At 45.0% G+C, this 24752-nt stretch overlaps 2 protein-coding genes across 5 annotated transcripts; both read right to left on the minus strand.

Moving 5' to 3' along the window:
- Positions 1-304: 304 nt before the first annotated feature.
- On the minus strand, positions 305-21284 carry LOC139597967 (uncharacterized). The gene is given in 18 exon segments (XM_071443793.1): positions 305-947; positions 1711-1741; positions 2192-2264; positions 2839-2906; positions 4997-5077; positions 5719-6099; positions 7334-7678; positions 11103-11224; positions 11226-11269; positions 11342-11392; positions 14871-14961; positions 15343-15382; positions 15668-15782; positions 16211-16267; positions 16527-16606; positions 18551-18601; positions 19169-19513; positions 20867-21284. Coding segments are annotated over 18 exon segments (2097 nt in total). The 5' UTR covers positions 20916-21284; the 3' UTR covers positions 305-874.
- A 1165-nt stretch (positions 21285-22449) lies between these two features.
- Positions 22450-24443, minus strand: MED7 (mediator complex subunit 7). 4 transcript variants are annotated; one of them, XM_071443441.1, is made up of 3 exons: positions 24302-24318; positions 23656-23747; positions 22450-23416 (listed from the first exon to the last, which is right to left on the minus strand). In XM_071443441.1, the coding sequence occupies exon 3, from the start codon at positions 23391-23393 to the stop codon at positions 22701-22703; it is 693 nt and encodes a 230-aa protein (XP_071299542.1). In that variant the 5' UTR covers positions 23394-23416; positions 23656-23747; positions 24302-24318; the 3' UTR covers positions 22450-22700. The 4 variants fall into 4 exon arrangements, with proteins under 4 accessions (XP_071299542.1, XP_071299539.1, XP_071299541.1 ...); XM_071443438.1 differs by lacking the exon at positions 23656-23747 and having other exon boundaries at positions 24302-24443; XM_071443440.1 differs by lacking the exon at positions 23656-23747 and having other exon boundaries at positions 22450-23411; positions 24302-24398.
- Positions 24444-24752: the final 309 nt, after the last annotated feature.

Genomic DNA, 24752 nt, shown 5'->3' on the forward strand with positions numbered 1-24752 from the left:
TCTGCAGCAGGATGGGTGAGGAGCCCAGGGAATTACACAACAGCTCTGTAGTGATTCCATCAATGATCCCCCAGCCTCCACAGACAATCCCTCTTCCTTAACAGATTTAGAAATGAGTAGTGCCTGTGTTTGTGGGGGCAAGGTAGAGAAATTCCCCTTTAGGTTGGTTTTCTGGGCATTCTCCCACCTCTGCTAATGCTGCAGTATTTCTTTGGAGAGCTGAGACAGCACACCAGTCATTTCCACACCTGGGAAATACCTAACTCCTGTTGAAATGCCTTAGGAAATGGCATAAAAAGTCCAATTGCCAGCAAAAAATTACAAAGTTTATTAACATATTCTCCAAGGGTTATTCAAACATGCTGAATCACAGGCAGTAGTAATACCCCTTAAGTAATTTGCATTTTTGATTTAAACTCACAGCATTCTTGTTGCTTAATTTTTCTGTTGATTACATAAAAGCATTAAAATTTGTATTTTATGATTCCTTTTCTTTCTTTATGGCAATTTGAAGATAGGCAGCCTTCCATGTGATCTCTTCTGTTCCTCGGAGTACAAGTTGTATTCAAGGAAGAGCATTAGTAAAAATGGAGAAAAACAAATTCAATTGTGCAACATGGTGCTAGTAAGAAGGCAGATGCCAGAAGCATCCATGAATAATGCATAAACCCCCTTCTCAAATAAGCTTCTTTATGCAGTGAGTTTTAAGGGTGATATGGGAAAATTTGCACAAAGATTTTAAATTTTCATGGTTGAAGCTTTGGCCTTTGTTTTTTACCCGCTGATATTTTGAGGGCTCACAAGTATCTCTCAGTGCAGCATGGAACAGGCCCTTTTTATTTCCCATGGCATCTGCAGGCGATGTAGGAGCTCTTCACAGGGAAAAAATGTTGTTTTCTCCTTCAGCACCACTGAAAATTTTGTCAGTCTCTTCTGGTTGTCCAACACTGCAGTGAGAAGCACAGATCACTATGGATGGGGCAAAAGGACATTGCTGCTCCAGAGCATTCTTTTTTACTTGTAACATCAGCACATTGCCATGGAAATGGAAACCTGAAGCTACTGAGCCCAATGACTGCAATGAGGTAACTCCTACTTTTTACAGCAGGGAGGTGTTTGCCTGGCTTGCATTCTTCTCATGGATAGGGAAGGGTTGTTTGAACCCTGTAAGGGCAGCTGTAGGGTGACCACCATGGGATTCAGAACATAATCTCTTCCCAGTCCCTGTCTCCCAGGTAGAGCAAGCAGTGAAGGACCAGCTACCACTGAAGAACTATGGGTCTTTGGAAAAGGGGTGATGCTTCACTGGACTCCCCTGTGGTTGGCCCCAGAATTTATTTTTTTTTCAAGATAAGCCAGAAGATATGAACTTATCAATTACATTTGCACAAATGTAATTTGTGTCCTGGTGCTCAGTCAAAAATAAAAGCAGATGAAGCAGTTCCTTAAGCTGTAGTCACTACACTGCAGTAACAGTTGCTTAATTTCTGCATTGCTCTGGGTTTCTGTTCATTCCTACACAGAAGCAGCATCCAGGAACCACTATTGAATTTCTGGAGTGAAGTTACCTGAAGTTTCCTCCTAATACAACTTTGGTAATCAGCACCACAAGCCAATACTGCACCCATTACAATCGGTGGCCAATATACCTTCCTGTCTCTAAGAAAAATTACACTGGAACTTTTAATAGGAAATTACAAAATGGATTACCTTTTTACTATAATCTTCTTTGTCTGTTTACCTGGAAGCAAAATAATATTAATGTTACAATGGCAAAATGAAATCTATAATTCCAATGTATCTGTCAAACGAGCTCAGAAGCAATGACAGCAAGCTGCAAAATTTCTGTGGGCTAAGCAGGAAATCCTGATTTCAGTTACACCAGTGTCTTTTAGGAGCATTTCCAGGAAATAATGGAGCCATTTAAGTATAAAGAGAGAGCCAACAGGATGAGCCAGCCCTGCAAGAAGTGAGGGAACAGGTGCTTTGCACAGGCATCCTCTGCATCCCCCCCAGCTCACCCTCCCTGGCCCCCTGATGCTGCCACAGCCCTGGAGAAAGGACAGAAACTCCCACAAAATGAACACAGCCCTGGCTCCAGGACCATGGCAGGGTTCCCAGAACAGCCAGGGACTCAGGAGGACACGTGCATCAGGCCAGCAACAGAACCATTCAGCTGCAGGATACTCACGTTTCCAAACCAACAAGCCCAAAAGGATGGACCCCGCTATGACACAGGCAATGACAATGGCAGAGCTGGGAACCTGGAAGGGAGAAGAGAGAGGCTGAAAAGGCTTTGGGAACACACTTCCTTCAGAGCTATTTGCACAGGAGGGGCTGCACTGGTGCTCAGAGCACTGGGCTGCAGCTTGCAATGCTGTTCTCAGCTTGCCTGTACAAAGTGCTGAGAGGAGACATCATGATAAACAACATTAATTACCCTTTCAGCATTTAATAAACCTTATTCTGCAATACTGAAACCAGATTCAGCCCATTTAGCATGAACTTCTCAATAAGGTGCCCAAAGTAGAAGCAGGAGCTCAGTCACCCCCATCCTTCTCCTAGAGACAGGGGCAGGTGTAACAACCTCCTGACTTGCCTTTTACCTCCCCTTTCTCACAGGGATGCCAGGGGATCAGTTTTTTCTGAGGTGTCCAAATCAGGTGGAATGCTCAGGCTTTGGCTCCAGCCACTGAAAAGAGGAGCAGGTGGTTCCTGAGCTTCTAAATAAAAGTTCAAGCTACTGTTTGCAAAAGCTCTCTCTGTAGTAGGAATACACTGAAAATCACTTGCATGTCCTGCTGTCCTGATTTCTACTCAAACATTCTTGAAACTTACAGAAAGTTTTGCTTTATCTCCTCTATCTTCATATTTCCCAGCATTGCCATCTGAATTTGCTGAAAGCTCTGAAAATGAAAGAGATTGAAATTATTACTGGCACAGCCACCTGAAGGAGTGAGGGCTGCAGTGGCTGTCACTGCTTCATTTGAGGAGTAATGAACTCTCAGGGAATGAGAAGGGCAAAAGCATCTTGCAACCAAAAGAGAAGGATCAGTTTCCACCACAAATGGTGGCTGAGGAAGACATGGGAAACCCCAGCCTCCATCAAGAAAGAGGAAAACCCAGGGACACCTTCACTATCTCAGGTTGCTGCAAGCCCCATCCAGCCTGGCTTGGGCACTTCCAGGGATGGGGCAGCCACAGCTGCTCTGGGCACCCTGTGCCAGGGCCTCCCCACCCTCACAGGGAAGAATTTTTCCTAATATCCAATCTAAACCTACCCTCAGTCAGATTGAAGCCATTCCCCCTTCTCCTGTCCCTACATATTCTTGTAAATAGTGTCTCTCCAAGATATAATCCCATTGCTATTTTTCTTTTATTTTTTTTTTAACTTCTCAGAGTACGTTATCTCATTCATAACCAAATCTGCCCCAAATATCTCAGCTCTGACCAGCCCCCTCTGGGAGCTGTGTTGATGTGTCTCCACATCCCAAGTGCTTGTATTTTATCAAAGGCATGGACAGGGCATGGGTGGCTCATGCCAGTGTGAGTAGAAACTTGCACAGGAGTAGAAAAGCGATTATGAATAATAAGAACTCCAGCTAAATAAAACCCAGGTGATAAAACCCTAAGAAATACTAAAAATCCTGGGGATGTGTGTGCATTGCATTTTGTCATATGCCTGTTTAATGACACTCCACTCTCTCAGAGCTCTGTACCTCAGAACCACCCAAAATCCACATGAAATGCAGATGGAACAGTGACAATGCAGGCCCCCATAACAAACCAAAGTTAAATTTTATGGCACCACGTGCAGCCTGGCTGATGGAACCAACTATTGCTGCTCTCTTGGATACTTGAAAGAGCAAGGATATTTTTGGGGTCTGAAGCATGGCTGGTGCTGGCAGGGTTGTGGCTGGGGGAAAGCAAGTGAAGAGAGAAGAGACAACAAATCAGAGCCTGCTCAGCAGGAGCCATCCACCCCAGGCAACCCAACCTCTCTGCCAAAAATTGCTCTTGGAGATGGAGGCCTCTTAACCCTGGGTTTCTCTCCTGCTGTTCTAACATCAGTGCAATGTTCAGCAACAAATCAGCCTTCCCTTACCTTACAGCAAGGCTGAGCTGGGTGAATTCAGTGCATTATTTCACAGTGTGGATGAGACAGAGTCAGGAGCTGGACTCGGCTTATGGCTCTCACCAGACACCAGCAAATTGTGCTGCAGCATTTTCACACCTTGTGACAGCTCAGCACAAGGTTTTGCAAAGGTGGGAGTGACTCACACCAAAAGGTACATCTGCTGCTACTGCTGTGGTGGTGGCTCTTTCCAGCTCACTGTCACAACTCAAGCTGCCCTTTTTAAAACTTGATATTTACAATGACAAAATACAGCTGACAAGTGAGACTGGAGTGAGAAACCCTCACAAATGTTCAAGGGACCAGTTTAGTCTCTTTGTGAACCCTTTCCAGGGGCATTAAGGAATACTCTTTCTGCTGTTAGTCTTTGGGTCTATCAAAAGAAGACCTGCAAAAATGAAAATAATGTGGGTTTAAAAATTGAGAGAGTCATGGCTCTTACTGGAACTAAGAGTCCAAATACAACATGTCATCCTTGAATTTTAGCATTAAACTCTCTGTTGGGGGCACAACACTTGGGAAAGATTTAAAATCTCAATGAACTCATAGTGATGACAAATCAGATATCTGAGAATTCAGCCATGTTGAAAAGTTTGGTTTTTGCCTTCTCTCAGACCCGAGATATCTGACAGTCATGAGTTATTCAAAACCAACTTCCTTTGGAGGTATAAAAACATGTTTTTCTCAGCTGTTACATTGTGATTTCAAGCAATTTCTGCGTGGACCCCAGCGACTGCCAGCTGCAATGAATCACATCAGCACCTCTTTGGTGCACTCTTAATACTCAACAGTTTTGTTGATGCCAACTTTTTAATTTCTCTGAGCAAGCAACTTCTGACCTTGTAGCGTTATCTTACTCACCCCTGACAGGCAGCTCTTCCATCAGGACAGAGGTGGTGGTTTCCTCTGCAGCTGGAAGCATACCTGGCAATTCAGTAGTCACTGAAACAAAGTAAAAAGTAATGCTTATAAAGATCACTAATTAGAAGGGTCTCCACACGGCATTCAGATTTGTGCAGACATCAATCTGTGGAAATGAAGTCAGTAATGTGTATGAAGTAGCAACCCACAAATGGTTTGATAACAGATCACTCTGATCACTAATAACAGCAGCAGCCTTCATATGAGATGAGAATGTAAATACTCAATTTTAAAATTTTCACTATTTCTCAAGCAGAACATACTCTCAATGAAACTTTTCACCAGGCAATTTCAATTGTCTTTCCCAAATCAAGAAAAAAAATTAGTGCACAGTTCAGTGAATCTCTCTTACCCCACTTCAGGTGCTGGGCTTCACATTTATTTCTGTTGTACTTCATGGGGTTTCTGCCACATTATTTCTCCATGTTAAAGCTCCTCTGCAGGAAGCCTGACCCTCTGCTGCCTTGGCTGTTCACCCCAATTCTGCATCATCTACAACATCTGACCTGTGTTTGCCTAAACTCCCTGAAACACACCCATAGCCATCTCAGAGAGAACTGCCCAGGAATAAATATATGTATTTGGAGAGTCTCTATGATGCCAGCCAGGCTAACACAGACCATCTCTGCTACACAGAAAAAGGGAAGGACTGGTGCTGTTACCCTCTGTGCTTCCAGGCAGTGTGGAGCAGAACATGTCATCTTCAATTGTCACATCAGCTGCTTGGGAAGTGCTTGGAAAATCTGGGGGAGCACTCGTTTCCACCACAGTCACAGGAAAAATATCATTTTGTGTCCCAGCAATTGCTGGGGGAGCAGAGGTCTCCCCCCCTGTAGTTACTGCTGGGGGCTCGGGGGCTGTGGTTGCTGGTGGAAGGGGCCTGGTTGTCAGCAGGGCTGTGGTCTCTGGTGTTGGCTGGAGATCAGAGGTTGCTTGAGGAGCAGAAGTTGTTTCTGTGAAATGTTTGGAGAAAACAGGAGCTTCTGTCATGGTGGTGGTGGTGGTGGTGGTGGTGGTGGTGGTGGTTGTGGTCACTGGAGGGGCTGCATGGAAAAAACACAGCCAAGGAAAAAGCCAGGTGAGAGCATTCACAACCAACCCTGAGGGAAGCCAATGCAGAAATGAATAAAAATTATCTGGCTGCTAGAATACTAAAAATGAAGGTGGGAGAGTTACTGTTTTAATTAGCTGAAAGCATGACCAATCCAAGAAATTCACAGATTTATAGATTTGCTTTTCTTTTACCAGTCTCAAACAGCCCCTTCTTGACCATCTTGTAGAAATGGAAGGGCCAGAACCCCTAAGCTTGAAAACTTTGTTATTTTGCTTTTCAATGTCCTCATAAAAATACAATAAATAAAACAGCTCCATTTTTCAGCTACAATCTTCCTGCTAATTTTTGCAACTGGTTCTTCTTTTCATGGTCTGTTGCCCTCAGCCTCAGGGGCAGACAATCAATTGCAGCATTTTTCACCCTTTCTCCTGTTGTATTGTTTAAAAAAGACAAACAAATGTGCTGTGAACACCAATTGCACTCTGTAAAAGCCAGAAAAAAAAATTTCTGCTTTGTGGAGGGTTGGTATCATCTCATTTTATTTCTGTGCAAGACTTTGCTTTATCCTGCAGCTCAAAAAAATAATAGGAAGAGGAAGAAGCTCTTTAAGACTCTGAGATAAAATTTCCAAATATGTGGATGTTGAGGACCCACCCTTATGGGGAAGGAAGCACCCTTAAGGGTGGATCATCCTAATGTGTTTCCTTACAACATGAATGATACTAAAGTCTTCAGTGTTGGGGTGAACCTCAAATGAAAAACTAAATTTCATTCCAAGTACTCTTTAAATGATAATCCTTTTTTAATTCCATCATCTTTTAAAAAGTCAAGCCAAGCTACACATCAAGAAATGAAACATTCATTTGAAAGCCAAAAAAAAAAAAAGGGTAAAATTTAGGGAGTTGTTTTAATTTAAACTGCACATTGACTGTGACTCAGTAAAAGCCTGGATGTGGCACTCGGTGCCATGGTTCAGTTGAGGTGTCAGGGAGTGGGCAGGACTTCATGATCTTGAAGGTCTCTTCCAACCCTGTGGTTCTGTGTGAATTCTGTGATTCTGTGTGAATTCTGCGATTCTGTGATCTCCCTTGAAAAATACGTAATTCGGGAAAAACACCAATTTGACCAAAACAAACCAAATAAAGCGCAGATAGACCCCAGTTTTCAGTGCCCAGGGAGCGGATTGTCCCTGCTGGCCGTGTCCCCAAGGTCCCCAGACCCACCTCTGGCCACCTGCAGCCGAATGTTGCGTTTGATGTCGTTGAAGAGGCCGGGGATCTCCACGCGGCAGCAGTACACGCCCGTGTCCTCCACCCTGGCCGCCCCGATGGTCAGGGACACGTCTCCAAAGGCAACAAACCCGCGCAGGCTGTACCTCTCAGACTCCCTGAACGTCACCTTGGCGCCACTGGTGTGCAGGATTTTGTTGGTGCACTTGGAGTTGGGGCAGGGGCCTCTGCCCCAGCACATGTCGGAGATGTCCTTGCGCCGCGCCACGCGGTAGGAGCAGGGCAGGGTCACAGGCTGTCCCTCTGTCCCTCTGACAGGGGTGTCAGACACCGCGGGTGCTGCCAGGGAGAACAAGGACAGGGGAGTGCTGTCAGTCTCTGATGGTGACTCTGCCTGCACAGCACAGGGAGTGAACAGCTGTGGTGGTTTTCCCAGCACGAGGGGAAGAGATGAGAATCTTGACTCCGTGTTTCAGAAGGCTGATTTATTGTTTTATGATATATATTATATCAAAAGAAAATGATGTATTAAAACTATACTAAAAGAATAGAAGAAAGGATTTCGTCAGAAGGCTAGCAAGGAATAGAAAGGAATGGAATGATAACAAAATCTTGTGACTGACCAGGGTCCGAGACAGCTGGACTGTGATTGGCCATTAATTAGAAACAACCACATGAGACCAATCACAGATGCACCTGTTGCATTCCACAGCAGCAGATAATTATTGTTTACATTTCATTTCTGAGGCCTCTCAGCTTCTCAGGAGAAAAAATCCAGGCAAAGGGATTTTTCATAAAATATGTCTGTGACAAACAACCAAACACTCCTGCCTGCCTGCAGGCCACAGCTGCTGATCCCCAAGGCTTCTCCTGCAGCTCGTGCCCCAAGGCACTACAGGCAGCAGCCAGGAGCTCTCAGGCTTTGCTCTGCTCCTTGCTCTGGTCCTGGCCAGCTGCTGGAGAGAGGCTCATAAAATACATCAGATATGTGGTGAGCAAAGCTGGGGTCTGGCACTGGCAGCCCAAGCACAAACTGGACCTCTGCAAATGGAATTTGAGAACTCTGCTTCCATCCCATCTCCTCCCCTAGCAGGCTGTTTGAAAGTTGTTCAGAACCCTGTTGTGAAGGACATCTGGTTTTCTCAGCCCACCATCACCTCCTTCAAAAAGGAAATGCTGTTGCAGTTGCCTTACACTGACAGTCTCAAAAGCAGGGTCCAAAATATCTATTCATGTGTGAAATTAGGGCCTAATTAAACTGGCACAGCATTGGGATCTGTCTGTAGGAACCTGTTCTCAGAAAGTGCACTGAGCAAGCCCTGCCAACCAATCCCACTCACCTTGTGGAACCCTGTCTATGGAGAAACTTTAGTTGTTGGTGTTATCCTGATTTTAAAAAGAGCACATACACACTCTCCTTGTCCTCTTACTCTTAGTGACCAGCTTAGGTTGGTGTTTACAGCCAATGCCCACCTTGGCATCTGGTCTGAATCTTTCTATATATTATTCCCTCTTAACCATCTATGAAGTTCCCAGATTGCCCTAAAACAGATTTCTTCTTCACAAAAGGCACTACACAAAGAAGTTCTCAGACAGGAACAAATCTTTCCTAGTTTACATTCACCTGCTCTGTGTCAGTCCTCCTGCCTTTCTTTTGCCCCCATGTTATCATTTACACACCGTGGAACTGAAGGAACTGAAGGACTTGGGGAGCAACCAGACCTGTCCTCCAGCCCTGCAGATCTGATGTCTCATGGCCAGCTTGCTCACCCCAAAGAGGACTTGCTGCTGCTGCTGCTGCTGCTATTATCACCAGCTTCAGCCCTGGTTTGCCAAACATTTCTATTTTGCCAGCTGTTTGAATGCCTTTCCTTTTTGGCACAACTCCCAGGTAGCAAACAGATGCTTCCAACTGTGTCCATGTCCCTTTTGTTTTCTATTTAATGGACTATTCCCTAGGTGAGGCTTTAGTCTGTGGCAGGCTGCCTCATGACTTGTTATTGGGATGACATTTCAGATCCATTATTGCTCATCCCACTGGCAAGAGAAGCCAACCCATTCAGGTTTCCACAGCTCCAAATGCTGAAAGAATAGAGGCAGACAAAACAACAGGCAATATGGCCTGAAGGGCAGGAGCTTCTGCAGAGAAATGAAGGCAGGAGATGCCAGAAACTGAATTCCTGAATACAGGATAAGGCTTTGAGAGATGGTGGCTTTGGCCCCTGGAAAGGGAAGCTTCATTTGCCTTGAAACAGCAAAACAGAGAAAACAGCTTCTCTCTATGGAGACAGAACCAGACATGCAGTTGACCTTGAAAGTGTTTCTGAGAGAGGAAGGGGTTAGTCATGAGCAGGTTAACACATACTCTCAAGAAGGTCCATCAAAGATGTGTGCAAAACCAGCTAAAACTGTTGCTAGAATTCAAGTCACTGCTTCTTGAGGAGAAATGGGCTTCTGCTATTTCAGCCCACTTCTGCACAGCACAAAAGCAGCCTCATTAAGCAATCCTTTAACAAATGAAAATTTGCCTGCTCTTCTCTTTGAAAGAAGCAGAGCCCTGAACTTAGTTAATAAATAACAAAGTAAATAATTTGAAAGAAGAAGAGGAAAGACACGAGGCATCAGAGTGTGTTCAGTGCCGTTTCCCTCTAGTATTCCTGTTAGAAAGTTACAGGTTTTGCAGCTCTGTGAAGCTAATGTTTCCAACATCTGCCTGCACTGCAGGCTGCTGAGCAGAGCTTCAATACTGCACCAGTCTGGATTGAACAGCATGAATCCTTATTTAATAAGGTTTAAATAACTTCTCAGGTGCAGCCTCTTCTACAGACCCATTTTCCAAAGGAAACAGTAAATAGGAGGGAATGAACATGTCTTTGAAATTAAGAGCTTCCTGAGACCCTGCTCCTCCTGTGAGGGGAATCCTGCCCCTCTCCATGGCCCCGACCTTCCAGGCATCCAGGTTTGACCCAAGGCCCTGCCTGGCTGCTCCCACTGAAGTCTCTGAGGTTTGCCACTCTTAGGTCCTTCACCAGTGAGAGAGAAATGGCCTCCAGATGTTTAACATCCCACCCCAAATAGAAAGGGGTATTCATAATTGGTCAGATCATACAGGTGTGCTCATATTTGTGTTAATTCTCTCTCAAATCCACCCTCAGGGGCAGCTGGCACTAAGCAGTAATTCCCATAGTTGCTCTTGTAGTTGTCTTCTCTCCCACCGATTGGTCATTGAATGGACAGAAACATTAATCCTCCTGCCCAAACAGATGTTTGAGAAGATCTTTTCTCCCCCTTGATCTATTCCTGGAATAATTTTCCTCCTTTGCAGAAGATATTTGGAATCTTTGCCCTAGCAACCCTTTTTATTTTTTTCCTTACTGAAGCTTTTTTGCTGATGAGATTGCAGAGGGTATGACTGATAAACAGAAAAGAAGCATTTAACTGGCTATTGAAGCTCAAGACAACACATTCTCAGCATGGAGCTGAGTTAAAGAGCAGGTAACAAAAAGCCATTCTCATCCTTCAGGAGCTCTGCAAGGGAAAACAACAAGGGAACTAACACAGAGGATAATGCACACATTTTTAAAAGGGAAAAACCACAAACTTCAAGCAGTATTAACTCTGTAAACAAGAAAATTTTTGAAGTTCTATATACAATTATGATCTTTTTCGCTGTTTTGTTTTCACAAAACAAGTGTTGCTGGTTTTCATTTGAAAACAATGTTAATTTCCTGAGCAAACACACAAAAAGCAGGTGAAGACTCACCTATAAAGATCTGTATCACCATCCAGTAAAACAGCACAAAATGGGACATTCTGGCTGATGGAGGCACCAGGGCAGTCAGTGGAAGAATAGGAAACCAGATCTTATCCCTTCCTGAGTCTGAGTGAGTCCCACTGAAGTCTCATTTCTCCATTTCCAGATTTGACATGCTGAGAGTGTTTCCGGAAAGGAACTGGCCAAAGGGGGAATCTCCTGCTCTGCTCAGGGCTCTGCAGCCCCACTTGGGGCACTGTGGGCAGTTCTGGGCCACACCAGTCAAGGACTTTCAGGTACTGCAATGACAGAACCAGAGGACACAGTCTCAAGCTGCACCAAGGGAAATATAGGCTGGATAGCAGGAAAAAGTTTTTTATGTAAAGAGTGAGAAAGTTCTGGAATGGTCTGCCTGGGGAGGGGGTGGAGTCCCCATCCCTGGGGGTGTTTAACAAAGCCTGGATGTGGCACTGGGTGCCAGGGTTTAGTTGAGGTGTTAGGGCTGGGTTGGACTCGATGATCTTGAAGGTCTCTTCCAAGCCAGTGATTCTGTGAATTCTGTGAATTCTGTGAATTCTGTGAATTCTGTGAATTCTGTGAATGTGTTCAGACAAGGCTAACTGAGCCGGTGGCAGGGGCTGGAATGAACGACCTGTGAGGAGCAGCTGAGGACTCCAGGCCTGGAGAAAAGGGGGCTGAGAGGAGCTCAGAGCTCTCTGCAGCTTCCTGAGGAGGGGACATGGACAGGGAAATGCTGATCTCTCCCCCCTGGTAGCCACTGACAGGACACATGGGGGTGACTCCAAGCTCCCAAGGGGTTTTACACAGGACATTGGGAAGTATTTAGTGAGAGGGCAGTAAATCCTGGAACAGGCTGCCCTTTTCACCTTTCCTCTTCCAAGACCCTCAGCATGGTACTGCCACCAGAAATTTCAATATTCTATTTGCTTAGCCATTCCCTGGAACTCTTAAGGCCCAGTTCTGTTCCAGGGTCCTGGGTGGCAAGGACAAATTCTGTGCTTTTACACCCCTAAACATTTGGCATAGTCTCCCCTCAGACTTTGTCTTCACTTGCTTTTGCTTAATCCTTCATTTCCCATGCTTCTTTCTGCCTTCTGCCTGAAGACCCTTCTCTTTCCCCAGCTTCATTTTCTGTTTGCAAAGACAGCCTTGGAGGAAGTTGTTGTAAATGTTTTGTTGCCAAAACCACATCCTTCCCAAAGAAATGCAACATCATCTTCAAGAAATACATTTCACTCCTTCTGACTGTTTTATTTCTTTCTGACCAATTGACAAATAAGTTCTCTGGAAGTTCTTTGGAACAGCCAAGTAATAAAGCAAAAGCAATTCAGGGCAGTAAGGTCAGGAATGAAGAATTGCAGATAGACAAAATTCTGTTCAAATAAATGTAGCACAGTGCAAACAAGTGCAATTCCAAGTTCAAATGATAAAATGATGGGCTGTTAACCAGGCATTACACTTTTAGTAATGAGATTTTGGGCTTATCAGGATAGTCAAGCCCATGAAAATATCACCCTTCTGCTTGCTAGCACTGAAAAAAGCAAATAAAATGTTAGCAGTAAAGGCAATGAGTAAAATAGCTAATTTTCTATATTCTACCAGGTACAGTTCATACAGTGGCCCAGCCCCAGCTGCTCTGTGAGCAGAACTAATGAAAGCTGAGGTATCCAATATCCTGGAGACTTTTTCCCTGCAATGATCATTGTTTCTCCCATTACTGAGCAGCCAGCAGTGGCTGTGAGCTGATGCTCAGCTGATGCCAGTGCAGGGAGCAGCTGAATCTCACCTGGGGCACAAACTTGGGTCATTATTCAGCTACAAATTCCTATGAAGCTTGTTCAGACAGAATGGACAGAATGTCACAGGCAACCAGCAAAGGCACAGGATGAACACAGCATCCTATCAGCTTTGTTTCTCTAGCAAGGCTGGGCCAACAGCAGAGTGCATGGAAAAAGGACACCCAAAATCCAAGTGTGCTGGGAACAACCACAAACACATGGGGCACTTTCTGCTTTTGTTCTCCTATCTAGTGGCTTCTTGCAGGCAGGAAAGGCAGAGGTGTCTCAAAAAAGAGAGTTTTCAGCTCATCAGCTCACTGTGCTGCCAGACAATCTCCTGTGAGACTGTGTCTCCTTGTGTCTAAGGCTCATTTTGAAACGCCTGTTCCAAGATCCACTGACACAGTGCAGGTAGGAAAAGCCCAGGGAGCTTCTGCTTTCATGGATGTGTATTACACTGCATGCCCAAGGCAAAGTTCTTGCTCCACACTACCTTTGCAAAGTCTGTTTACCAAGCAGTTGCAGAGCAGAAATATTTTGCTTGATTCAAGATTTTGTTTATCAGATACTCTGGAACTTTATTTTAGGTGAAAAACTTGCTGATGCAAGAATTAGTCTGAATTAGTCTGTAATATTAATTTAAAAATCCTTACAAACAAGCATCTTTTGTGATTAGGAGTCTTAAGGCTGGCCCACAAACTCCTTAAGACTATGGACAGTTGAAATCAGATGATTTTGGAGATCCCACATGTCTAACTCTGACCCAGTAGAGACTGATTACATAAAACTGCGGAAAGCAGAAATTGCTGAAGATGTTTCCTGAGAGCCAGTTCAGAGACCAGATCAGACTTCTTCCAGCTCCTGTCATGGGCTGGAGCCTGCAGCAGCAACCTGCTAAGCCAGGCAGAAGGAAAGCACTGTCTGCAGCAGGGGCAGAGATTTGGGGCCAGTAATTGTTATTAATAGTCAAATGCAAAAATACAGCCTGACACCAGCAGGTCATTTCTGATTCTGTACCTTCTTACACAAAGCTACACATGATGTGAAGACAGAAAATGGCAGAGCTGGTTTTGTCCATACTTTTCCTGATACCTAGAGATGTGTGAAGGCAAGGCCAACTTCCAGCTAATATTTTGTGCAATGTCCATGATTTCTCTGCAAGCTAAGAAAATAACTTCATTAACTTTACAAAGGCGGGGGGGAGGTTGTTCAGATTTTTTAGAAACTTTGAAGTGAGGCTTTCCACCCCAAGGGCTTCTCAGGGTAAAGATGTGCCTGAGGAGAAAGCCACAGAAAAACAGTGATGTCCTTTGCCAACAAACCTCACACTTAGTCATAATTCTCTCACAGCACACAAGCTGTGACTGTTCTGTCCATTGAGGTACTGATGCTGAAGGCTTCAAGGATATCCCATGGGGATGAGCAGCCATAGCTCCCCCAGATTCAATTCCAGGTGGACAGACATTAATAGATTGCATTACTGAGCTGTTACCAGAACAGGCCATACCTGATTGCAATGAAAATACAACTAAGTGTGTATTAAATTACTTATACTACCAAGATTGGCCATGTGACCTCTTTGTCACACAGCTCTGAAATTGCTTCTGCCCTCTGATGGCACAGACTCTGTGGAAGGTGGCAGATAGAATCCACAATGAACACAATTGTGCCCTTCTGGCACTTCCTTTTTTTTTTTTTTCCAACAAGGAAGTGAGAATTTGAAGCAGATAATAAATATAATCATAACTTTCTTTAGGAAATGGAAAGTTCCACCAATGACAGTTTTGGTTTCTGTCTCTGGAACAGGCTGATAAAGATTTTAATTTAAAGTGTAGCTTTTATTTGTTTTATTACTAGGATGTGAAAAATGCTTCAGTAGTGCAGTCACGCTCAGCTGCTGAGCAGAGGGAGCAGCCAACATTTTGCAAACTGTTTAATGTCCCAGCAATGACAAAGGCAGCCATGCATCCAGTCCTTAGTCCATGATATAAACATTTTCCTCTGCAGAATTCTCCTCTTCCAAGGCACTATGGCTTCCCATACCTCGTGGCCTCTGAAATGCAACAAGGCTGCACAAAAGAATAAAAAACCGTGGTGTTAAAGCCAAAAACAGCCAATAAAACCACAGAGGAACAGATCAACGAGCTCATTAGAACATGTAAAATATGCTTAAACATGTGATCATGACTGATAATGAATCATCTTTCCACTTATGAGACAATTGACACCTGAGGTTGGCAAGCTCTGTAATGTGAATTGACAGTGACACTTATTTTTGCTTTTTAAGTAGCAAAAAATAGCAGGAGTTATTAGTTTCTTTTTATAATATTTTCTATTAACTTGAGGTTAAAAAAGAAAGCCAAAGCATGTGGTGGAGTGGTCAGCACACCAACATTTATCTTCTGCAACCTCATTTGTCCTTCTAGCAAAAGTAGGAACAGAAAACTTACCCTGCAGAACCACCCATCTTCTTGATACTGTAAAAATATTCTAAGGACCATTCAGAATGAAAAGAAAGAAAGAAAAAAAAAATTAATTTTGTTTAAACCATTTGAAGCAAGTAAAGTAGTTGGTTCAAAGAGAAACTCAAAAAACTAAATAAAGGAACTTCAAAAATGTTTTCAGGATAGGAAATTCCCATTGTGAGCAGCCACAGCTCAGGGCCCTCCAGGGACCCCAGCTCCCTGCCCTGAAGTGGGAGAGGTGGCATCAGCCCCAGCTGTGGCTGGACAAACCTGAACAATCCTTGAGTCACTGCCTATGAAAAGTACTCACGTTTAGTGAGGAGCAGAGCCAAAATCAGGATGAGCAGAAGTGCTGCACATGAGCCAATCCCAATGTAGAGCCCATGCTCTGGGTGCTGCTCTCTGGGAAGGGATACAGACGTGTTCTGTCAAACACAAGCCAAGGAGCATTAGAGGAACTGACAGCAAGAAGCTCATACAGCACCCAACACCTTCTGTGTGTTGTGCACCTCTGAAAGAAAAGCACACCTGAGACCAAAACCTAATTTGAGAAACAGGCCCAGTTTCAAGCAGAATCTCTGCAACAATTGTGTGAACCGTGCTGTTAAACCCAGGCTTCGAGATTTTCAGAAGACCTGAAGTTATGACAAATCCCATTTATTCAGGTTTAATAATATTTGGTGATTATTTTTTAATGAGTAAGATGTCTCATGATGTCACACCCTCCCAGCTGTGCTGCAGGGCTCAGCAGGACACACAGAGCTGCCTGTGTGACCCCTCTGCACGGGGAGTGCAGGGCAGCCCTGTGCTCTCAGGTGGCCCAGGCTCCACTCCTGCCCCTGTCCTGCCATACCTGCAGATTTGCAGCCACATCCAGACAGTCTGAGGGGCCTGAGCAGGGAGTCGAGGCCTGAAAAGAAACAGAAATGTTGCTAAAGCTCTTCCTCCTCTAGAAGGAAGTACTTTATGCATGCTAAGCAGGGTTTTTTCACCCCCCACTCCAATAATGGGCACATAAGCACTCTTTATAACCACTAAACACGCAGACTACAAAACAATATTTTGTTGCAATCACACAAAAGCAGCAGAAGTGACCTGTAGGGATGACCCAGTAACCTCTCAAGTCCCTCCACTCTGTCTAGGTGTGCTACAGCAAGGTTGATGCTTACAGTCTGAGGAGCTTCTGAAGCAGAAACTGATGGCCAGGTGCTTGTGACAGTGAAGGAGGATTCCCTGGTGCTGCCAGAACCTGAGCAAAGGCAACACAAACACATCACTTGCACAGAGAACTGCTCTGCCTGGACAGAGAAGAATTTGTACTGCTGACTTGGGACCCTGAACTACTGTGTGTACCAGCAGTCGGGGCTCTGCATATTATAAGAGGTTGGTGCCTTCAGAGGGCAGCACAAAACTCTGAGTATTGAAGTTTCTGCTGTCTTTTTCAGAGCTTTGAACTCCTTCTTAGGAATACTTAGCTCTCCCTGTCATCTCAACACTGGGAAGGAGTTACCAGTTAGTTCTGGAGCCAAGAAACAGTGGCCATAGGATCATAAAACAGATTGGGATAAAAGGGATTTAAAGCCCAAATCATTCCCTGCTATGGGCAGGGACACCTTCCACTAGACCAGGTTTCTCAATGCCCCATCCAACCTGGCCTTGAAGCAAAAAATGATGCATAAAGCAAACTTAGGTTATCAGCTGAAAACCGATGAAGATTATCTCAGGGCCTTGAAGCAGCACATGATGCAGAGTCACAGCAAGCAGGTGATACTTTTAAAGCTCCAGGCAGCTATAAGTAAACAGACTGAACAAAATCTGATATATTTGTGATATATAAGGACCTGCAGCACATTTTGAGGTAATTTCCCAGAGCACAGCTGTTTGCCACATTTAAAATTAAGAGCTACAAATTTCTGTCTTATCCATCATCAGTCTCAGTTTCTCCATGTGTTGTCAGATGACATAAAAACCTCCTGAACACAAAATCTCCTGTTCCCTCTGTGCCAGCCCCAGCTAGTTGCTTCTATGCTTTAAATTGTTACCCTTAACCCAGAAGCTTTATTTTGAAGAGGACAGGATCATCAGCTTCCACTGGAGATTCTAGAGTATTTCTAAATCAGAGGCACGTGGCCACCTGCCTTTTCCCATCTCCTCAGAGTGAACACGCACACACTACCTTGTAATCTGAAAACTTCAAACATTGTTCCACCACCAGCTGAGGAAGAGGTCACAGGGATAAGAAAATCCCTGAGTTCTAAGATTGGAATCAATGTTATTTGCAACTAGAATAGAAACTGTCTGAGAAAGTTTTCACTTCTTCTTCCAAAAAGGAAATGCAACTGTTGTTACACCAATTTGGAGTTGCTTAGCTGAAAACATCCAAGACAGAGGGAGAAATACAAATGGCATCCCTGATTCTTGGTTTTTTTCAGAATCCAGAGAATAAGCCATTGCTACACCATGAGGTTTCTCTTGTGTAGTGGGAATTGAAGTTGTCTTTTTCAGATTGGAAAGATGCAGCTGAGTGGGTTCATGATAGAAGTTTATCCTTTTGTGAAGAGAATGGAGAAAACAAGTGAGGAATAGCTGAGCACTGTCTCTTCCCCTGCAATGAGGGACCTCACATTATTAAATGTGCACTGAGGCTGTGGGCAGCCTCAGGGACACACCTTACACCAGGCTGGAACAATAATTTGGCACTGTGTCACAAAATTAATGTCATTTTTCTAACATCCTCCTTAATCACCTGCTGCTGACTGTTACAGGAGGCAGGAGCCTTAATTTGATGTTCTTTTGAGCTAGTCCAATAAAACAGTTCTGATTAAATAGTGAGTACATCCAACTCCTAAAAGTTGTGTTTTACTATTCATGAGATGCATTTCTAGAAGATGAGGTGAGATTTTATACCACAAAAAAAACCAACAAACCAAAACAACAGTCAAATAAAAGCAAACTTTGCAGCACCACTAAAACATCTACTTAAGCATCACACCTGGAAGCAGCTTTCTCCCAAATATACATATTCCTTCTGTATAATATCAAGCAGAATTTAAATCCAAGTTCTGATCTTTGGTAATGTTTAATAAATTTAAGCCAAACATTTCTATCATCTATCATATTTTTTTTTTCCTTCCTAAGATTCCCCTTTTGCAATGTGGCTTGTATATGCTATTAACACTCGGATAAAAATTACCTGAGGTCTGTTCAGAGGTGTAAGTGTGAGGACTTGCAGTAGAGATCCTTGCTGATGTTAAAATATAAAACAAAATCAACACATAAGTAACCTTATGGGGCATTTGTGTATTGAGAAAGAGACAGTGTTTTTATAATAAAAATTTGCTAGCAAAGCACAAGTACATTTGTCAGCCACTTATTCTAAATAGTATCACAAGCAAGGGAAAAACTAAAAATCAAAGGAAGAATGCATAAAAAGCTTCTCTATACCAATTTTGCATCCCTGAGCTTTAATCGGGAATGAAGCAAGGAAAATCAAACACAGCTTTCAATGACAAAGGTGCAGCAATAAAGCTTTGGATGAATACTTTATGCTGCCCTTCCTTTTAAATTCTTTGGTGTCTCTAAGAATGCTCCATGAAAGCATCACATCCTTTTTTACCTGCAGTGACTGCAGTGGGATAACAACATTGCCAAAGGCAGCTTAATTGAGGTAGCACTAACAGCAGATGTGCAAGGTCCTCAAGATCAGTCTTATGGATGACTGCAGAAATCATTCCCACCACAAGCTTTGAAGTCCAGACCCAGGAGCAGATCCACCACAATGGTACTCACAAGAGCACAGCTCTGCACTCACCTTTCCTCACCACAACCTTGTGATTAGTCCGTAGATCATTGAACCACCCTGGGATCTCCACACGGCAGCAGTAGGTCCCAGAATCTGCTTCCCTGGCATCCACAATTGTCAGGGACACATCCCCCCTCTGCAGGTCCCCTTTCAGCTGGTACCTGCTGCTGTGCCTCTCTGTCACCCTCCAGCCATCTGTCCAGATAATGGGCTGGGAACACTTTGAACTGGGGCAGCTGCCCCGACCCCAGCACATGGATGTGATGCTGTTTCTGTTCCGGACACTGTAGCGGCAGGGCACAGTGATGTCCTGCCCCACCTCTCCTATCACAATTATTTCTGATACTGTGGAGCCTGTGGACAAAAAGACAAACAGTTATAGAGCACAGGGCAAGTGGAAGCTTCTTGTGCATCTTGCATGTCTGAAACCTCCCATGTCTCAAAGAACACCAGGCTTTGCTGGATCGGATTTTGCACAAATAGATATTTGTGTCCTGGCAGGACTGGTGCAGTGAGGGATAACGATCAGGCCAGGGACATGTTCAGAGAAATAATATTTTCTGCAGCCTCTTCACATATGTAATGACATGAAGAAACTCTGTGGCTTCTCTTGAGCCAGGTGCAGTCTCTTGGCTCTTTTTCCTTTGTGTGCATTTAACCCAAGCCACACACATAAGGGAACAGTAAGACATTGACTTTTCTCAAAACCACTGTGGGAAACTCTTCCCTCCTTTCAATGAACTGAACTGCAGGTTTCATCTGAATGATCACTGCTGAATGAATTTCCTTTTCTCTTGCCTCAAGGCAGGTTTTGTCAATTCTTATTAGAAGAAATGTTTCAGGGCTTTTCTGAGGAATATTATATATACTCTCTTTTTTGTTCCACTACCTTATTCCCTCTTCTAAGCCTTATGTAATTTTTAACTTGTTTGCTTCCCCATAAATTTGTCACATTTCCTGGAGGCTGTGTCACGCTGCTCAGGTCAAGAGCCCTAACACCCAGTAGACCATTCATGACAGCAAAAAATTACACTAGAAATAAGTCTCTGAAACCAGCTTATCTGCTTTAACATGAAAAGGAAGCTCAAAATGTAACTCATCATTTTTATAAAAAAACTACAAAAAATATCTGTAATATCCCTTTTCTTTCTACTGAATTTATCTTACCACAAAGTTTTTTATGTCTGTCTGTCTTTATTATTACCACTTTGCAACCTGTTGTTTTCATTGCTGTTGCCCTTAACAATCTAGGACTTCTCCCTCAGGATTTAAAAAAAAAAAAGGAAAAATTATCAATTTGTCACAATAATATTTCATATAGCTAAGAAACACCAGAAGCCACAGTTGATCTTTTCCTTGTCTACCTAAGCATTCATCTTCACAAAGCCTGCCAAAGTGAAATGTCTTTGTTTTACATCTTCTCTAAAACAATTTGAAGTTCTCTGCTCAAATCATCATTGTCTACAAAAGCCCATTAGCAAGAAGCAGCATCTTTAAAACCACCATACCCTGGGCATGTTTCTGTTTCACAAAGGAGAAAAGGTCATTAGAACTCTATTGAGCCACCATGAAGTTCTATTTTAACACAGAGAACTGCAGCCTCTGTGATGTGCAACTCTTCCTGCTGCAAGACAAAATTCTCTTTGGCACCCTCAGAATCCCTGATGTGTGCCACCTCCACCCAGCTCTTTCTGCCCCCTTGGTTACCTGTGAGCAGCACCAGGAGAACCCAGGTCAGGCAGATGTGAGACAACATTCTGGCTGAAGGTGACAAACAAGGCTCCTGTTCACCCTTCTCATTCAAGAAAAATTATCTTCTTTGTGAACTTCTGTGTTTCCTTCTTAGCACATTATCTCCAGACAGAGCTGTGGTGCCTCTCAGTCCACTCTGGGCTGTTTTGGTTGGGCTGTTGTGCTGCAGCACAGCTGCTGGGGCAGGGTACAAATGCACTGAGCTCCTGCTGGTGGGGCTTTGAGAGGTGACACCACAGCACCACACAAATCTGCTTCTCGTTTTTGCCAGATCTGTTTGATGACTGTAAGTGAAACTTGACAGCAGCACTGAGCTGACACGAGCGTCAGCAATCCACTGCCCCAGACTGCTTCCCACACCTGCTTTTGCCACAGCAGACAGGGTTTGGATAAAAGATTACATAATACATAGCAGACTGTGGCAAGTGGAAAGGGCTTGGCCAAGTAGCAGATTTGGAGGATGAACTATTCAAGCTTTTCATCATAAGTTTCTGGTTCTAATACTTAGAAGCAACTCAGAGCATCTTCTGGCAAATTTTCTCTGGCAGCAATTTGGTGGTTTTGGAAAACTTACACAGCTGAGTCTAATGGAGTGCCAGTCTTTTTTCATATTTAAAAATGCCATGTGCATCTGCAGAAACATCCAGAATAGAGAGGAGACTTGAAAAAGTGGTGTGGAAACTGTAACTCAAGGCTGTGAAAAAATGCTGAAATACAGCTTTTGAGAAATGCTGTCCTCTGGCCACTCCCTGTGCCTGGATCACCACCCTCTCCTCAAGGATATCTTTGTCTTTTTAGATTGTTTGGGCTGGAACTGCACCTGTGATCAAGGGCCAAGAAATGTTCTTTTCTGAAGCAGCTAAACTACTGCACTGTGTTCTATACAGGTGAATTTAAGTACTAAGGAGTTATTTATGAGTAAGTGGAAGATGCTAAAATTGGAACCTTGCCTTGCATGACTACCTTATAGAACAGAGGCACGAAACTGGCAGGTGTTTTAAGTGAAAATCAGGAAAACCAAGGGATCAATGTAGCTGAGAGACAAACTGGCAACACACTTGAGGAAAAGAAGTGATAGACGGATGAAAGGTGATTTTTGCATGCAGCAGCTGAAAGCAGAACATCTTAAGAAAAGGCTTCCTCTTAGCTCCTGTGGTTTCTGAGGAAACTGCAGAGAGCTGCTAGAGGAACAATTCTGATCATTACCAGCAGGATCCTGAAACTGCTCTGCACAAATGGGAAAGGCAGGGCAGGCTGGCTCTGCCAGGATCCCAGGAAAGACATTTTGGTCACACAATAAAAGGATGTGACAGCTACAGGACAACAGTTAACCCACTTGTTTTAGATTTCACCTCAAACACAGCCCATAAGGAATGCCTTGATGTAATCTGAGTTTCTGTCTGCCTGTTTCCCAAGTTCCTGTGTGTTGTTTGTGCAAGAAACAAACACTATTTCTGTAGGAATTTCCTCTTGACTCACTCAGCATATAGAATTATAGAATGGCATATCCAAAACAAGCAGCAAGTGACAAAGGAAGGTACAACAGGAAAAGCCAACTTTAATCTGTGCCTACCATCTCACATAGTACATTTAGCAAAAATTAGACTTCTTCATTTTTACCAAAAAACCACAAAACTTTAAACATTTTCATCTGCCCAGTCACTCCCAACCTCCAACAGGTGCACAACAAATGCTTTGTCTGCTTGTACAACAGCAAAACAAAATACGTTTCTCCTCAGAACCCCTTCTGTCTCTCACTGCTGTGCAGTAACAAGCCCAGCTGTTTGCTTCATGTCATTTCATCAATAATGCTGCACATTGCTGCATCCTTGTCCAAAACCTGATCTCTCTTGCCACCGGAACGCTCCCTCTGCTTTTCGCTCTGCCCAGCGCAGCCGCTGCCATCGTCAGCATCCATGGGCTCCACGCTGACCCTCAGTCCCCCCTCTGTGTGAGGCAGATCATCGGGCAGGGAAGCCAGGCAGTTCTGGATCATCTCCACCACTCTCTCCAGGTGCTTCTGGAAGCGCTCGGCCGTCTCCAGGCGCTGCCGTTTCTGCACCTCCATCATCACCCTCAGCGTCTCCCTGGCCTGGTGAGGCCGGTACTCGTTTATCAGGTGATGCACGTGGACAAAAAGCAGTTTCAAGTCTTCCAGTTTCTCCTCTCGTTTTATACTCCCTGGACTCCTTATCAAGATGTCCAAGAGGTCCAGGAAGTTGACCAGGATAGACATGTTAAGTTTCCTTAACTCCTTTTTGTGATCAAACTGCATCGGGTGCAGCCGTTCGATACCCTGGCTCTCCAGGGGCCGAATGATCAGATCATCACACTGGAACTGGTTCCCAAACATCATGTAGCTGTCCTTGACAGGCGGAGGTGGCTTTGGAGCCAGCCCTTTACGGATATTTTCATCAGTGTATTCTTTGATATATTGCATTGGAGGCGGAGGAAGGGCGCTCACTTGCTGAGGTTCACCCATTTTTGCCAGATGAAGTTCCTAGGCTATGACCCAAGAAACAAATGTTAATAATTTGTGTCACAAGGTTATAATATAAATGTAAACAAAGACAAAATATGGGAGGTGGCAGTGAGAAAATGAGACAGAAGAGACAAATTCATGTGCAGGATATGGGAAACTCCTGGCAAATCCATGTTATCTTTTCACTAAGGCTTACTTATAGCAAGATTAACTGTTCTAGAAGCACACAGAACACTCACTTCCCTAAATATGAAAGACTAACCTGTAAACCAGGCAGCCAAAGGGAGAGGGGTGACCCCCTTCCCTAGATGGGGCCTGGCGGGCAAACTCCCCAGAATCACAGAATGTCCCAAGCTGGAAGGAATACACAAGGATTAACTCCAGGCCCGGCACAGGACACCCAAACAATCTTCCCCCGTTCCTGAGAGCATGTCCCAAAGGCTTCTTGAACTCTTTCAAGCTTGGGGCTGTGACAAGGAGAGCCTGGGGAACCTGTTCAGTGACCAGCTACCTTCTGGAGAAAGAACCTTTTCCTAATATCCACCTAACCCTCTCCTGGCACAGCTCCAGCCGTTCCCTCGGGCCCTGTCACTGGTCACAGAGGGCAGAGACAGACGCTGCCCCTCGGGTGGAAGCTGCAGTGAGATCCCCCCTCAGTCTGCTCTTCTCCAGGCTGACCAGACCAAGCGCCCTCAGCCGCTCCTCGTGCGGCCTCCTCTCTTCACCCGCGCCCACGAGAGAAACCAGGCAGGGCCCACACCCGCCGCCCTGCGCCGAGCCGGGCTCTGGGGAGGCCCAAACGCCGCGGCGGGGCTCGCCAAGTCAGTGCTGAAGAGACAAGAGCCGAAACCACATCCTGCCGGAGGGCACGGACCCCTCAAAGGCCTCACGGACCCTCCCGCCCTCACCTGCCCGCTCCGCCCGCCGCGCTCCCTCAGCGCCGCCGCGGCCGCTTCCGCCCGGCCGCCCTCTGCTCTCGCTCGCTATTGGTTGGCGGCCCCGCTGTGCCGCGCTCTGATTGGCTGTTCCGCAGAGCAGTCAGGCACTCCTCCACTCAGCTCGCTCGGGGGCGGGGCCACGCGCAGGGCGTGACTCCCGTCAAGGCGGGGTCGGGGCTGCTCCGTCTTGGGGCAGTGGGGATTCCTCGGCGTTCTGTGGCCCTTCAGCGATCTGTGATCTCTCAGCGTTCTCTGGCCCCTCAGGGTTCTGTGGCCCCTCAGAGTGCGGGGCTCCCTCGCCACAAGCCGCTGTGAGGCCGCAGGACCTGCCGGGGGAGGGAGGGACCAGCCCGGCGTCCCTCGGGGGTGCTGGGACAGCGGGGACGGCCCTCGTCAGGGAGACACAGAAATCACAGCAATC

This window comes from Agelaius tricolor, unplaced genomic scaffold (assembly GCF_023055355.1).
Source record: "Agelaius tricolor isolate 1412-34295 unplaced genomic scaffold, bAgeTri1.0.p SCAF_18, whole genome shotgun sequence".
In the NCBI taxonomy this organism is placed as follows: domain Eukaryota; kingdom Metazoa; phylum Chordata; class Aves; order Passeriformes; family Icteridae; genus Agelaius; species Agelaius tricolor.

Coding starts and splice junctions, on each gene's coding strand:
- MED7 (XM_071443438.1), bottom strand. CDS start 23,393: ATGGGTGAACCTCAGCAAGTGAGCGCCCTTCCTCCGCCTCCAATGCAA.